The sequence below is a fragment of the Gymnodraco acuticeps genome, unplaced genomic scaffold (genome assembly GCF_902827175.1).
Source record: "Gymnodraco acuticeps unplaced genomic scaffold, fGymAcu1.1, whole genome shotgun sequence".
Lineage (NCBI taxonomy): Eukaryota > Metazoa > Chordata > Actinopteri > Perciformes > Bathydraconidae > Gymnodraco > Gymnodraco acuticeps.
The window spans coordinates 932,577-948,644 of record NW_022990054.1 but is presented as its reverse complement, the minus strand read 5'-3'; the positions used below and the strand labels follow the sequence as shown (position 1 = coordinate 948,644).

At 41.6% G+C, this 16,068-nt stretch overlaps 1 protein-coding gene across 1 annotated transcript; it reads right to left on the bottom strand.

Moving 5' to 3' along the window:
• Positions 1 to 606: 606 nt before the first annotated feature.
• LOC117545900 (GTPase HRas) lies at positions 607 to 15,365 on the bottom strand. Its single transcript, XM_034215906.1, has 6 exons — positions 15,061 to 15,365; positions 7,312 to 7,461; positions 6,330 to 6,508; positions 4,375 to 4,534; positions 3,573 to 3,697; positions 607 to 3,248 (listed from the first exon to the last, which is right to left on the bottom strand). Exons 2-5 carry the CDS (start codon positions 7,420 to 7,422, stop codon positions 3,578 to 3,580), a joined length of 570 nt encoding a protein of 189 aa, XP_034071797.1. The 5' UTR covers positions 7,423 to 7,461; positions 15,061 to 15,365; the 3' UTR covers positions 607 to 3,248; positions 3,573 to 3,577.
• Positions 15,366 to 16,068: the final 703 nt, after the last annotated feature.

The following is a 16,068-nucleotide window of genomic DNA, read 5'->3' as shown; positions in this document are numbered from 1 at the left end:
CCCTGTAATTATGCAAAGCATGTGACCTTAAAAGCAACAACTAGGTTTAATGGCTTGAACAGCAATATAACAGTGACCACATTTACAAATTATTATTATTTATCATGACAATTGCTACAGTGCTTTCTAAATACAAATGTAGTTCTTTATAAAAAACGTATTACACATTGTTTAGAGGAACCATGCTTGGTTGTTATTTGGATTATGAAACTGTCGGATCACAGGAAATACATTTATGTGCTTTCCCTTGGTTTGCCTCACCTCTTTTCTCCCTTCTACCTAAGAAACCACTTCCTCATGTTGTTACAGTATAGTGTTTTGCAACAGTAAAACGTTTGTGTAAACGCAACATTTATGATTGTTCTTTGAACCTTCATCACAGCTGTACTTGCCAACATTGTGTAAACCAGTAATCACCCTCACTTTTAAACAAGGAACTATTTGGTTAGAACATGATTAAAGTTCTGCTGAGTTTATGCTAGATATAAGCTCCTTTATTATTACATTTGTCTTATAGTCTGTACGATACACAAAGCAGCCTGCAGGCGGCAGCAAATCCCAAATGTAATGACATGAGTTAGATGTTTGAGCGACCAAAGACACAGATTCATCTTGACATCTTTATTCCTGTCCTGCAATACATTTGCCACATATTCAAAGAGTAAATACATCTTAAATAGCTAAACAGTTTCACACATTCTTTCCACACCTCCATCCACAGTTTGCAAGGGAGAAACAAGCCCTTGATCCCACTGTATCCTTGTGCAAAACTCCCAATGGTCCGTACAGTCTTTGTCATGCTCGCCAGGTTTTCTGACATGTATACTTGTGGTTTGCTGGCTGTAGTTTTCCTGTGGCAAAATGACGCCAATATTCTAATGAAACAGGAATTTGAATACATAGATTAGTGGAATTATATGTATTATCATGGATGCACTGTTTCAAGATTGACAGGGAGAGGACAAGCATACTACCAGGACTGTTGTTACAGGTTACAAACGCCACACTCGTTTTTTCCATCAAAAGGTTTGAGTACAATGGATGACAAATAAAAGTTAGAACAACACAGCCAAAAGTGGGACAGAGGAACAACTCCTGCATTATTTTGTTATGGTACATTTGAAACATGAGGCTCCTTTTAAACAATACCTAAACACATTCACAGTTCATGTCTTTTCTCCACGCAGAGAAATGAACACTTAACTGATTAAAACAACTTGATCACTACCATCCACACAGAAACTAGACTGATCATATTTTTTTGAGCCATGATATGATGGAAAGAGTCACTTTAAAATGTACAAAATTAACTAGGTAGGAGATAAGCACTTTGATTTGTGCGTGATACATGTTAAAATGTTTTTGAGGTTTGCAGAAACCTCCCTGTAGTGTCTGGATCTCTTTATGTTATCATACCAATTCTCTGAATTAAAAAATAATAATCTGGTTTTAAACTAACCATTTCTAGTAATCAACCTCACATGTTCCATTGTATTTGGAATGACATTTCAGAAGACAACTTGGGTTATACTGGGCTCTTTAACTGTTGTTTTTCAGTCTTTTAAAACAGAATCACATTTAGATACACATCATTACAGAAAGCCCCCTTTTAAAACAAATTAAAAAACAGTGTAGTGTTTCCAGGGACTTGCCTTTCAAATTCTATACAGCGCAAGTCTTGACTCAACTCACTTATATTTTCTTCAGTTGCACACATCACCAAACAAACAAAACAATGCAGCCAACAGATCACAGAAACATCTAGATTCCTCTAGCGCTCGCTGCATACATGAGGTACAAACTAGCTAACAGATAAGGCAAAGTAAACACAGAGCAGTCTTTTTTTTCATATAGGCAACAAATTAATGCAGTTGTGGAGAGCACAAGCTGGGTCAGTATTAAGAAACAAAGCGATGCACTCCCAAAACCAAATATCCATCACCTGTTACACACAATAGTCCCACATATACAGTAAATATGGTTCCGACATGATTAGCACCTGACCTGTTATTGTTCCGTTATAGAGCTGAGGTTGCAGAGAAAGATGAGCAGTTTGAGGATAGTATGGTGTGTGGAAATCTGAAGTTTGACTCTGAGGCAGGACATGTGCGTTACACTCTGCAAAGCATCCATAACCTAATTGTATAACTGTACAAGTGCAGGGTTTCCTCTTATTTCTACAGGAAACCTCTTCAGCTGTAGCAACTGGAGAGGTGACAAGAACTAGATTTTCATGCACAGTACCCCTCCGCCCTTCTAAACCAAAGGCTAACAAGAAGCAATGAGAGGTGGTTTATTCCCAATACTTCGTGTGAATTGGACAGGAAAGAATCCTATTGCACCAGAACCTACGTGCACTAGCCAATAGCTGTTACTATTATTTCATAAAGACTGTAGCAAAGGAAACATCTGCAGAGAGAGAAGGTGGTTGCATTCTGGAAATGCATCTATCTTTACATTCCAACTACATCAGGCAGGCCATGAAAACAAAAGTCAAACAAGGTGCCATCTGGAATAAACACCCTCACTCACACATTGCTCTGTGACTTTCAAATTCTGCAAATCACAAATAAAATGTTCCATATCAAAAAGCTAGGCTAACTGTTAAAACAACAACACAATTATAGTCATTCTCATGTCAGCCCCCGCCCCCTGGACCCAGTATAGAAGAGACTACACAGCCATTCGAAGGGGGAAATCAAAAGACAGGTAGAATGGGACGGGGGGGGGGGGGTTATTCATATGAGAGGTGTTTGGGCAACAGAACGTCCATTCCAGTCCTTTCCATGTTAGTCAGTCAGTCCTTCCAGTGGGCAGGCATTGGGGGGGGGGGGGGGGGGGGATTAGGCTTTCAAGGTGGGAGGAGGTCAGAAAGACCCCAATTAAGACCAGTGTTGAGACTGAAAACAATAAGTTAGCAGGAAATGTGTTGAGCTACCCAGTAGGACCACACTGGAGTTGACAAAGAGTCATTAGTGGTGTTGCTCACAAGTCCACGTGCGGACCAAGAAAAGGGGGCCGGAACCGTGCTAGTTCAGGTAGCCACATGGGCAACAGTCCAAATCCTCCTTATCCATGAAGGTCTACGGTTCAGTCAGCTCTGGTGGTTTCCTTGAGCGCTTTTGCTTCAATCATCCTCTTTTTGAAAAAAGTTTATATTTCATCATTGAGTTGTTTTTATCTTTCTATCTTTGTGTCCATGCTGCCACTACGCGCTGTAGCATTTCTCCTCAACGTGCAACAGTCAGCTGTGGAAGGAAATGACAAAAGGGGACAGACGTTAGTGCTCTTTTTACATTTATACTCCTGGGGAAAAGTGAAACTGAGTTGTAACATTGATCAGAATCAGAATCAAGTTTATTGCTTTGGTATCTGGTGGTGTGAACATAAACCATCTAGAAAAATAAGTTGCAAAGTAGGTACAAAAAGAAATATATAAGGATAATACAAAATCATTTACTTTCAATGGGCACTCATTTGCATAAACAGACGAGCTCCTGTATAAGCATACCAATTTAGCGACTTCCCCTTTAACTTAACTGTCAGAGAAGAAAAATAAATGTGTGTCTCACCTGCATCACGATACCACACAGCGACAGCTCATACAGTCCTGACCGCTCTCATCGGGGGGGTTCAGCTTCCTCAGCTTATGCTGTCTGATCTCCCTAACCAGCGTGTAGAAGGCGTCCTCTACTCCCTGTAGACACACAACACACAAAAGGTTACGTGGGCACTTTCAACGGTCAATTATGAGTGCACTGCATGCACCTCTTCCAACTGACAGCATGGCTCTTCGGTGTACTCATCCCTGAGAGGCCTGGCCACATCACCATGGCGACCCTGATATTTCAGACGTCGGAAATCATAATAGGTAAAAAGAAGTCATTCACGTCGTGCTTTGCAAACTCTTCTTTTTGACTGACACATTTCTGCAGGAACCATGATGAATGCAGGAGTCTGTACCTTCACTGTGTGTGACAGTGAGTCAGACAGAGTGGGAGCTGTGCGGCAACTTGTCCTTCCTTATGAAGCCTTTCAAATACTGTAGCTGTTCTTAAGCCAAGGTAACCTGGCTGAGTCATTGCCTTTGGGATAATAAAATGTTTCCAGCTACACAAATCACATCATACTGCGGACATTTAGTTGCTTTTCACATGAAAATACACGTACAAAATGTAAAAAATACAGGGCCCATACTAAAAAACATACCGTGTTTAATACAGTATTATAAGAGGGCTAATGTGCATTGAATGTGGGTTTCATGGCTTGTAAAGATGGGAGAAATATATGTTACGTTCACAGGTAGTTTGAAATATCAGAGATAGGGAGAAAGAAAATAAAGTGTGGTATTGTGGGAGTGTGCTTCTTGTTCACCTGTCGTGTTTTAGCAGAGGTCTCGATGTATGGGATGCCGTAAGAGCGGGCGAGTTCCTGGGCTTGCCTCGTGTCTACCGTGCGTGTCGGGAGGTCACATTTGTTTCCCACAAGCACCATGGGAACATCGTCCGAGTCCTTTACACGTTTGATCTGTTCTCTGTGAATTGCAGAAAGAGAAAAATGCCATAAGAACTTTGTCTGTTTTCCTTAACCCGCCCCAGCCCTGCACTCAGTCACAGGGACATCTGTGTAGTCTGGGGATCCTCCCTGCTTCATAAACAACAGCAGCCCCACCGCTGGAGAGCCAACCACCCGGGGAGCTCTAGGACCCTGAGGAGGAGCCGGGGCCCACCGGTGCTGGGCTGTGCTGCACTGCTGAAGGAGGGAGGGGAAGGGAGGGAGGGGGAGGGATGGACAACAGGCAACAGCATTACCTCATCACTACAGCAGCCAGCACCAAACACCAGGCAGCCAGGGGGAACTGAGTGAGAGGAGTGGGTCAGATCAATCTATCAGCTCATTCTCCCCCAGCTCGAGTACAGCAGGATGCAGCACGCCCTGCCCATCTGCAGTCAACACGGCTAATGGTGTTTATGACCACATCAGTTGTTTTTTTGCTGATGAGGAAGGCATTTCAAGTCTAACAGATTGACTGCAAACACTAAAGGAAGATTTGATCCTAATACCTTGGTGCATATGGTTTAATACTGGGTAAATTAAATAGGAAACAAATCATACATTTCCCAATTGTTACACAGGTACTGCCAACAGTGAGGTGGCCATTTTGCAAAAATGCCTCTATTTTTTACTCGTAAGTCAGATCTTTAAAAATAGCTCAACCGTGCCACCATCTTTTCAAGCATCCAATCCATGCAGGATTTCACAAGTTGCACAATGACTTTGCAGTCAAATCAGCAGTTGTGTTACAGTTAAGCCAAAAATAGCCAATGGCAGCAAGTCAAACCAGTGTTTGTGTGTGCAATAATAACACCAAATCTGTCTAGTTATATTCAGCCTCTTTTACCTGCCCCATGCACTGGGATGTGGGTGTCTAATGGGACGAGATAGACAAAATGTGGCAAAGAGATAGAACACTGTCATCTCCAGCTGCACCGCCCCCCCCCTTCTCCTTCCCTGTCCTTGAAAGTGCTACCTCTCCCCGCTCCTCTAATTGAGTCAGGATCGATTTCATTGGCATCGTGCTGTAATCCTCTAGTTGGGGGCTAAGCTTTCTTTAGCCGTGTTAAACGCTACAGCATGACATCACCCAACTACTGCAGAGAGCTGGCACACACACGTATACACACCCCTCTCTCTCCAGACCCCATGGGAGTCCCTGCAACACACACTGCATTTACAAATACACAGAGCCTTAGAAGAGAACTAACAGGAATGATTTGGTGAGTCTGAACTCCACCCCGGCTGCTCTGTGATCTTTCCAGTAAATACACAGGTGATGGGGAAATGTTATCTTTAGGTACGGATTTGGACTTCAATGATTATTAAAACAAGATAAAGAATACAGGTTACCAAAATGTGTGTGTGTCAAAGAGTATCCAGTAGGTTGTAGCCGTGAATTACAATATATTTGCTATAATTCATCTTTATATAATATTGGTTACATTTATTTTTGTACATATTTACAAATTACAAAGAGTTTTCAGTTGTTAGAGCAAGTGTATTTACAATATTTCTTGGGTTTAAATTACATTTCAATATATAGAATGTATTATTTATCTAGTTTCATTTATTTTAAGACATGTTTGTAGTTTAATTAGATTAAAAGTTAAAAAAAATTAGGTTTCCAAAGTCAATGAGTAAGAGTGTTAAATAATGCCTATATCAATATAATTGTCATTATAATGTTGCCAACATCTTGCCGTTATTTATGCCATGATTGTTGGTGCCACTGCACCCCTACACCCTCCTATCTATGACTGACTCGTACACACCTGTATTGGTGAATGTCCTCAAAAGACTTGGTGTTGTTGATGGCGAAGACGCAGAGAAAGCCCTCCCCTGTCCTCATGTACTGATCCCTCATGGCGCTGTACTCCTCCTGACCTGCAGTGTCCAGGATGTCCAGCAGGCAGGTCTCTCCGTCAATCACAACCTGTTTCCTGTACGAGTCCTGCAGAAAAAAACATTTCAAGTTGTGGTAAAAACATGAAAGTGAGCAAACCGTAACAAAAGTCAGACACAAAACGTGGTTCAGGTGGAATTTGAGGCAGCTGCGGGTCACTGAGGCTCTTGGCCACTCAGTGGTAAGTTGTGTCTGTATGTAAACGTGTGTATCAACTGGAATGTGATATTAATTCTGTCGAATGCTCATCTAGAGATCAGAGGAGCAGGGTATCGGAGCCAATGTTTAGCCTTCCAACACACAGCCACAAAAACATGGAGTGCCGTCCCTTTGTTTGTTAGAGCATAGGGGCCAGGAATGCAAATACACAAAAAGGACATTGTCTGGCCAGAGGCAGGCGTGGTGAGAAAGAGAGGGAGAGAGTGGAGAAAAAGAGAGGAGACCACATTCTCGCTGACTTCCCTCTTCTCTTTGCAATGTCTGCAATCTTTTTCTGTCAATATTTCCATGAAAATATAAGAATTACTGAAAGGCAGATGAAAGATTTCTTCAAAAAGAAAATGAGGGATGTCTACCCAGCTTGATTGTTAGGAGAATTACTACAGACATTCAATTATTTAAATTAAATTAACTTGATTTAGAGTGAGCTGTCCACTCCAGACAATATCGGTCAGCTAAGACCGTGGGATTGGACATTTGTACAAAACATGTCACGACTTCACTTTAATATGTAAAAAAACTTGAGGCTAACCACACAATAATTAAATATTGGGGATCTGGATCCTTTCTTTTTACCAATACGATAGCCCCCCCGTAATAATAATAATGTAAAAGGCAAAAGAGCGTCATACCTCTATGGTGGGATCATATTCATCCACAAAGTGGTTCTGGATGAGTTGGATGGTAAGTGCACTCTTGCCCACGCCTCCAGCTCCCACCACCACCAGCTTATACTCCGTCATCTTTGCCGCTGCTGCTCACCACACACACACACACCGCAGCTGGAGAGAGAAAAGGCAGAGGAAGGTGCAGGTTAGCACTCTGATAAGAAACAGAACAATAGACATTCACAGACAAGTTATTCTATGTCACAGGACTGCCATAAGGTGGTCGACAACCATTGCTTAGCACTGAAGAGAAACATCAGTCAGGTTAGTGTGTGTGTGTTTTACAGTGTGCGTGTGTAGTGGGGGCTAAGGTTGGGACCCTCAAAGGGGAATGTGAAAAATGTGCTGAAGGTACTCAATGTTCCAATACTCTCGCGCTCAGTGTGAGCAGCAGAGAGGGTGTGTGTGAGAGGGTGAGAGGCGGCGAGGGAGAAGGGGCATGACACTTGCAGACTGGTCCTCATCACTCAGGCTTCACATTACAGATGCCTTCCTTTGAAGTTGTGGTGACAGATGCCAGAGCAAAAATGATCAAATAAAAAAAAAGATTTATAAAGTGAAATCTTTTTAAAAGGAGTCTGCAGAATCCTTTCAACAGTTGCTATTTACTTTTTACTAAACAAAGCTAGGCTATTTCTATGAGCAGTTTGTTAGTGTGCCTTGCTTCTTCCATAGGGATCAATCCATAGCAACAGAACGAGAGGCCTAAAAGAGGATTGTATAACTCCAGGTGTGCCTGCAGTTGTCCCCTATGGACCCACTCAACCCACTTTACAGGTCTAGCTGATGTAACAGGCTGCCCTGACTATAAATCAAGGCATGTTATTAAAGAAACCTGTCAAAAAGTCTACAAGAAATATGGTAAACATGAATTTATGGACACAGGGGGTAACAGAAAGCAGATTGAACTTGAAACTTGAAAATGTGTCTACTTAAAATGAATTAGCAATTCACATTTCACAGTGTTTAACATCCAAGAAACCTATTAATAAAAGCAGCTTTTGTTAAGTTAGTTTAGTGTAATTGTGATGATGATGCAGCTCACAAGTCGTTTTTACCACCTCATAAAGTTCATCCAATTTTCCCAGAAAGTTCAGGCATGCTCAAAAATGTAGGACTTTGCAGATTATGCCAAAGATAGCATCACAATGTCAACTATCGAGTCAGCTGGAACCACACTTCGTGCATGGCCCATGCATAGAGACAGGGCAACACAAAGACACACACACACTGATCCCCTGACATCACCTCCAACACTGCTGGACACTGAAATTCCAGGCATGTTGAGTCAACGGCTAGCAGAAGTCATATGGGTGTTTCCACTACATACAGTGGCAAAGTGTGACTCAGCTCGGTGCAATATTACCACAAGGTTACCAAATCTATGACCCTGAAATGACATGGTACCAGTGTAGACATGATGAGTCACAAAAAGACATAAAGCTTAAATGGAAATGTTGCTAGCTAAAATACCATACAAGTCATGGCGACTGTGACCAACAGTATAGCTAACACACTGCTGGAGGCCCTTAGCAACCACAGGAGCCTCTTGTGGTTATAGCCTAAGTTTGACATCAGCAATGACTGGTCAAGATGATGTCATTACAGAGGTGTCATATCAGCGCTCAGAGGAAAATCACTAGAAACCCAGGAGGGGCATTTTAGTTTCACTTTCTGTTTGAAAGTAGTGACAAAAAAAAAAAAACCCGACTTAAGACATTTTAAACGGACACTGTAAAAGCCACTTTCAACACAAATGTAAGTAATGACATTGGAACAATATTATCCCCGTTATCTAGATCTGCATACACACCCAACAGCCAAAGCAAACTTACATTTCTATTTCTTAAAAGTAGTATGACTCATGACCTAATTCTGAATAAAATAAGATCACACAGGGTTACAAATCTCTGCTTGCTCATCGTCAGCGTCTCACTTTGCTGAATGCTCCTTAAGTGAGATCAAGACGAGAATCACTAACCTGCCTCACCTGCTCGAGTGTGTTGTCACACACACACACACACACACACACACACACACACACACACACACACACACACACACACACACACACACACACACACACACACACACACACACACACACACACACACACACACACACACACACACACACACACACACACACACACACACACACACACACACACACACACACACACACACACACACACACACACACACACACACACACACACACACACACACACACACACACACACACACACACACACACACACACACACACACACACACACACACACACACACACACACACACAGAGTGAATCTTTAGCTTGTAGAAAAGGAGGTGACATGACAGTTTCATGAAAGGACATCATGCAGAACATCCAAAAGCATAACGGGTATAAAATCAGTCATGGGGAGTCATGAGTAACAGACATGCACCTGTGCTATTAGTCTCTAGGAGAATCTGCATGCACCAGTGTATAAAACGTAGTGTTATTTGTGTCTGAGGTGTGTGTGACTGTGCTCAAGTGAGGGCAGACTAAGATTAGCCAGGACTGAGACTGGCTCACTGATGTTAATGATTGACAGAATAGCAGACTTGCTAACTGAAGACACAGCCATTAAGCTGCTCTCATTCAATGACACACAGACAGACACACACACATGTTCCTGCAACGCATCCATGATCCCGAAAGCCATTGCACGCCTTAATGAAACAGGTAGCAATGAACACCGTCCCCAATATCAACAATGGCCTCCTCGTAAAAACACCCTCACTGCTATAATTCTCAAGCACAACAGGAAAGGAATTATCCTGACCCGTCAATCTTGGGGCCAAACATTTAGCTTCCTCTTCCCTCACTGTAAATAAATCAACCTGGTGCACAGTGCTGGAGCTCAGGGAGCGTGGCAGAGCCGCAGAGCCAGCATCGCTCCTCACAGCCTCCTTTAACCAAATAAACAGCAGCTGTGCAGAGACTGGTGCAGGGCGGACGCTGGAACACCTTCGGTCACTGCAGGCTGGAGACAGGGCGAGGATTCACATCAGGGCTGGCTTAATGTGATGGAAACAGCATGGATGCTAAATAGATTGGTCACTGGGATAGAAGAGAATGTCGACTTTCAAAGGGATGAGGGGTGTGCCATCAACTAACAGTTACCTTCATTATTAGCTCAGACACATATTTCAGTACAGAAATGCCAAAGATTGAGGTCTTTTCGAAAAGGTGTAGCCATTACATAGCTTCGACCAGAGGGCACTTAAGGGTTTCTTTTTAAACTGTTGAATGTCCCATTCAGTAGACTGCTTACATCATTTTTTATTTTTGTAATGTGTTTCTCCTATTGAACCTAAATTGGCTGATATACTGTTAACAGATTTTTCTAAATTTTAATATATATAATATCAAAATGGGCAAACATTTAGTGTCAGTCTGTAGTTTTCCTTGATTAATGGCACTTAACACGATCACATATCTAAATAAAGTTTCATTCATGTTTCTAATTGATTATAGTGATGGTTTTTAACGCTAGCATTGATACCATAAATATGGTAAATCTGTACGAAAAGTAATATTATCTTTTTAATCAAATCATCCCAATACATTCAGGATACTCACAAGCTTTACTCATTCATTCAAGCTGATGGTGTGCTTTACTACCATGTCAAGTTTATGACAAATGCCCATCGTGACATATTTATGCACACAACTACATGCCTTTTAGTAACCAATATTAATCCAAATCTTCAATCCTAATTAGAAGTTCTTTCTATTCCAAGTTCATGAACCCGTATGCCAATAAAGTGCACTGAATTTAACTGTTTTGATGCTAAATGTAGGTCGCACACAGATACAAACAATACAGAGTGACACCTGCACTCTCCCAACACCCCCAGCTCTCCAGACCTGACACGGTTGGTTTCCACATGTCTTCCACATAACCAGATCTCAAGTGTACACCTGCCAAACCACGGAACTGCAGAGCCTAAAATGCAGATTTAACACACTGCACACACTACTGGGAAACTGGAGGAAAGAAAACAGACACAAGTGCCATCTCTTCTCAAACTAGGCCAAGTCAGCTGCTGATTAATAATCCACACATACATATGGAGATGAATAGCAAAATTAATCATTGATAGCACGATGCTGTCGCTTTTTCAGGGCCACTTGTTGTCAGTAGGGACTCACACAGAGCTGCCCTTTGTGCACGCAGAAAGGAGGGATGAGGACGGAGACTCTGGAGATCACACTCAACATCATGCATCAATCTTTTCACATATTTCATTCGCACATGGGGACAAAGCATGAACAATTTGTCAACGTTTTTTTGTTGTTGTTCTGCACGAAGATGGTTATCCTATATCCCCTATAACTGTGTCATGTCCTCAACTGCAGTCAGTATTCAACAGTAACTAAGTACATTTAATCAAGTACTCACATTCCATTTCCTGATACTTTATACTTCAAAACCAGTACAATTCAGAGAATATTGTATTGTTAACTCCACTACATTTATTTGACTGCTTTAGTTACTTGAGAATAATCAGATTAGTAGTTCAATTCATCAACAATCATTTTTAAAGTTAATTCAAAGATTAATTAAATTATTTTTGGGGATGATGCAGCAATAAATACAATATAAAATAATGTAATATAATTTCTTATTTTCTAAAATGGGCCTGTGCAGAATTAGTATTGCTATTTTACTTCATAAATGACACCAATACCTTTGTAGTAAGATTTTGTATGCAGGAATTGTACTAGTAACCAAGTTTTTCTACACTTTGATATATTACTACAAATGTAACTAAAGTGGAAGACCGATGTACTGTGTTCAACACTTCTTACAGTACTACCAGTCACCGAATGGTTAACCTGTCCTTATTTGCCTCATAAAATAAAAAGCTGGCCGCATTTGTGAATGCAGAACCCAGTGACGCTCTTCATTCAATGTATGTCTTGCAAAAATAAAAATCCCACAGCAATGCGACTTGTAGTAACACATCAGCTCATTAATGGAGAACAAAGTTCGTTTGAGCTACCACTGTTTACATGCCTGACATTGAGACAGCCATAGCAGCTGTGTCATCTACAAGTCGACATAATATAAACTCTCCAAACCTTTGGAAAGCTTTTCTCCTTTTCTGACCAACAGGCAGCACTATGTCTGTGTTTAGGGGTATTTATAGCTCGGCACCTCCAGCCTGGGAAATTAACAGTTCGTTTTGAAACCCTAGAGCCCCGCCTGGACCAAGAGGATAATCTTACATGACAGCTTACGGAGGGTGCGAGTACAGAGCAGCGAGAGGGGTGATGGGAGGAGAGAGTCTGAGGGCGAGGGCTTCTCTTACTATATGCCAAGGGCACAGAAAACCACAGGAGGGAGGGGTCGAAATGGAAACTGAAACATTTAGAAAGAAATTAATAAAGAAAATATTCTCAAGCTTTCTCGCTGGTAATTCGGCTGCATGCATGGCTCTGATAACAGCAGCAAATATTCATCTCTTAACTTTCTCTATAACCTGGAAAACAATTCCAAACACATGCCCCAAGACGGAGGGCATGGCAGTCCTCCTCAACATGCATTCTGCTCTCCATTAAAGTTCTTAATTGGTTAAAGAATCCATACTGGCAGAGCCACAAGCCCAGTGCAGAGATAATAGATTTTTAATGGAGCGATGATGGTAAGGAGACCCTCTCTAGGGAGGCATCACGGTCGAAGACTGAGACTCCAAGACCCATCCTAGATCCTTATAGCCCACCGCACCCTCCCACTGCTCTCCAATGACATCATCGGCCTAAACAGCATCCAAACACAAGTGTTGACCGGCCGGCAGCTGAGGAATCACTATCCTGCTCTCTGAGACCAATGAAACACAAGTAAGTGAGGGAGACTTTAAGCAATTCTTATGAAGTCTATAAACTCAGGGATGTATGTAGCTGTTAGACTCTTTAGAAAAACAGCACTATGGGGTAGGAAGCCAGTGAAAATACCAAAACATCTTAAGAGAAAATCCTTTGATAAACAATGCATCCTCTCCAGATTTTCTTCCTTACAAACATGTATATAAGGAGTTTCTGCGTGTGCTTTAACAAGCCGCTCTGGCACTGGAGAACAAGTGACCTTCTCCCCACTGGGTCATCCTTTCAGCTTGTCGAGTAGGGTGAGACGGTGGAGGCAGCAGCAGAGATGAAAAGGCCATCTGACCTCCTCACAAAGGCCTGCCAGTCAGAGGAGCCACGGGGCTTATAATCAGACACCAAACACCCCCAAAGTCATCAGTGGCCTTTTTTTATTTTTATTCAGGGGAACAGTTGAATATTGTCCAACTGACACCAAATGCTTAGTCAGTTCTAAAAATAAAAAAATCACAACAACCAACCTCACATAAACAGATGTAAGTACAATATAAATGCAGGGGTATGCTAGCGCTTAACATACAACAATAGCTCTACAATAGGCTATGTCAACAGAGGTAAACAACACCTTGAGATGAAAGCAGTATCAAACATTGTCATTTTATAAATAGTTGGTACCCAGAAGTGTCCACTTGTTTTGGCAAGCAGCTGGGCACCACCCAGGCTCCAGCTGTTCAGAGGAGGGGACAAGAGATTACCATTGCACCTCTATCACTGGCCGGACTATCTCCAGCTGTTTTCCAGCTGCCTGGAATCTTGCCTTCACTCTGAATGCTTCTGACACTGCTGATGTCAACTTCCCACTAGACCGCCTTAAAGGAATCCATGTAGAACAATGTACTCCAACCTGGAAAAACTATCTGTTACATGTGTTATATGAGGCTTTGCTCAGCAGTCAGGTACAATAATATGCCACAAAAGCCAACAATAGACAAAGTCAAACACCTTTCTGCTTTGTTTTTAAATAGGGCACCAACGTATTGTTACTACTACTTTTTAAGATGAATACAATTCATTCTGCCTCATGTTTACCTCAGTTCAGGATGAGTACATCGTTTCTGCTCTAGTGTAACAGCTCCAATGGTCATCATTTCAATCATGGCCAATTCAACGTTAGTGCTGTTTTAACCATAATATAGGCTTTAAACATACTAAACAGTTTTAAAGGACAGCTTGCAGAGAGGAATCATTCAGAAGTCAGCTCTCTAAATGCCTCGTAATGGACTCTAACTTCCGCAGTGATACATTCTGTTTTTACTCAGTGTGACGGGGCGTCACCCTGACGTTACTTGTGTGTGTGGCCACTATCGGCAGCAGAAACCTCATATTCAACACTGTCTTTCCACTGGACAAGAACATAGGCCAAAGAAAGTAAAATCCCCAATATTGGTATTTTGAATACATTCGGTTTATTTTCTAAAGTGAAATGATAGGGGAATTTAGGGCGGTCTAATGTTAAGCCTACATAACCAAGTTACAACACACGAACTCAAGGCTGTTTATCAAAAATAGATAATTGTTTTAAAAACAACATACTGTATGCAAAATCCATAATCCATGTTGTTCCCCGTATATGTAGCCAATATAAAGAGCAAGCATGAGTTGTTGAGCTCGACAGATAAAGCTCGCCGGGCTTGAATTAAAAATGTTATGATAGCTAGCTAACATGTTTTAACTGTGGACCGCAACCTCCAGTGGTGCCCAAAACACTGAAAGCTTTTTAAAGCAGAACGTTTTGGCTAGACAAAAACAGTCACTGCCGACATATTTCGGACACAGGAATGTGCACTGCATACTTACAACAAGCAGAGGTCTAATTAGCGACAAGAGCGACGTTTCGTCTACCGGAGAAGAACAAAAATCGTTCAACTCTGTGGCCTCTCCAATGAAATGAGAAGAAAAATAAAATGGTCCTGGTCCGTTTCCCGTCGTCTTCAGATATCTGCACCTTATTCTACCCGATAACGTGTTTAATTTTCAGTAGCTAAAATGCACCAATGCATTCATTGGTTCTGAGTAAAATGAGCCCGCGTTGAACAATGTGCTTCCACAGAGAGCAGAGGGATGAGGAGTGTCGAGCCCACGCCCAGCTCTATCAAACATAGAACCACCCCGGTTACCATGCATGTTACTGCTACGTTCACGTACTGCCGGAAATATGGACACTCAGCGATGAAGACCAGTATTTACTGTTTGACCTATGCACTTAAAGCAGGTTTACAGTGTCCCTTGAATGTGACAGACAATAACTCATCTAAGTTATAAATGCATGTTTTATTATTTAAATGTAGAACAAGCAGAAAAGCCAGGATTTAAACAAAGTACAATTTCCCCATGAAAACCTCACCCACCTCAGAAAAATAACCACCATCCAATTCCAAACTCAGTAAACCATCCAAGCATTTAACAAAAATGTGTGCACTGGCACATTTGACTTTGAATAGTTTTTTGTTTCTCCCAAATGTTATATTACCAGAGCCTTACTGTTATTTAAGAACGCATACATCCAGTGGATAATATATACATTAATTTGGAATTGATTTGATTTTAATAAAAGACATGTTGTCAACCAAAACACTCACATTCACAATATTATTGTCAGAGGTACATTCTGAAAAATGTAAAGCTCCAAAGTCAGAGCTTACAAAGAACATATGAAGGCAGCACCACACAAGCGTAGGTGGGTTAAGGCTTCTGTAGTAGAAAACAGATGCTTAGAAATGAATCTTTGATGATAGTAACATAACATATAGCGTTTAGTTAAGCATGAAGCTCAATCAGTTTCACTGATGCGCCAATTGTTACATG

What these genes read in the sequence shown, in the direction of transcription:
- LOC117545900 (XM_034215906.1), bottom strand. Translation starts at nt 7,422, where the DNA reads ATGACGGAGTATAAGCTGGTGGTGGTGGGAGCTGGAGGCGTGGGCAAG. An exon ending in AATATGATCCCACCATAGAG is followed by an intron (nt 6,509 to 7,311) that starts GTATGACGCTCT and finishes TTTTTTCTGCAG; the next exon opens with GACTCGTACAGGAAACAGGT. An exon ending in GAGGACATTCACCAATACAG is followed by an intron (nt 4,535 to 6,329) that starts GTGTGTACGAGT and finishes TGCAATTCACAG; the next exon opens with AGAACAGATCAAACGTGTAA.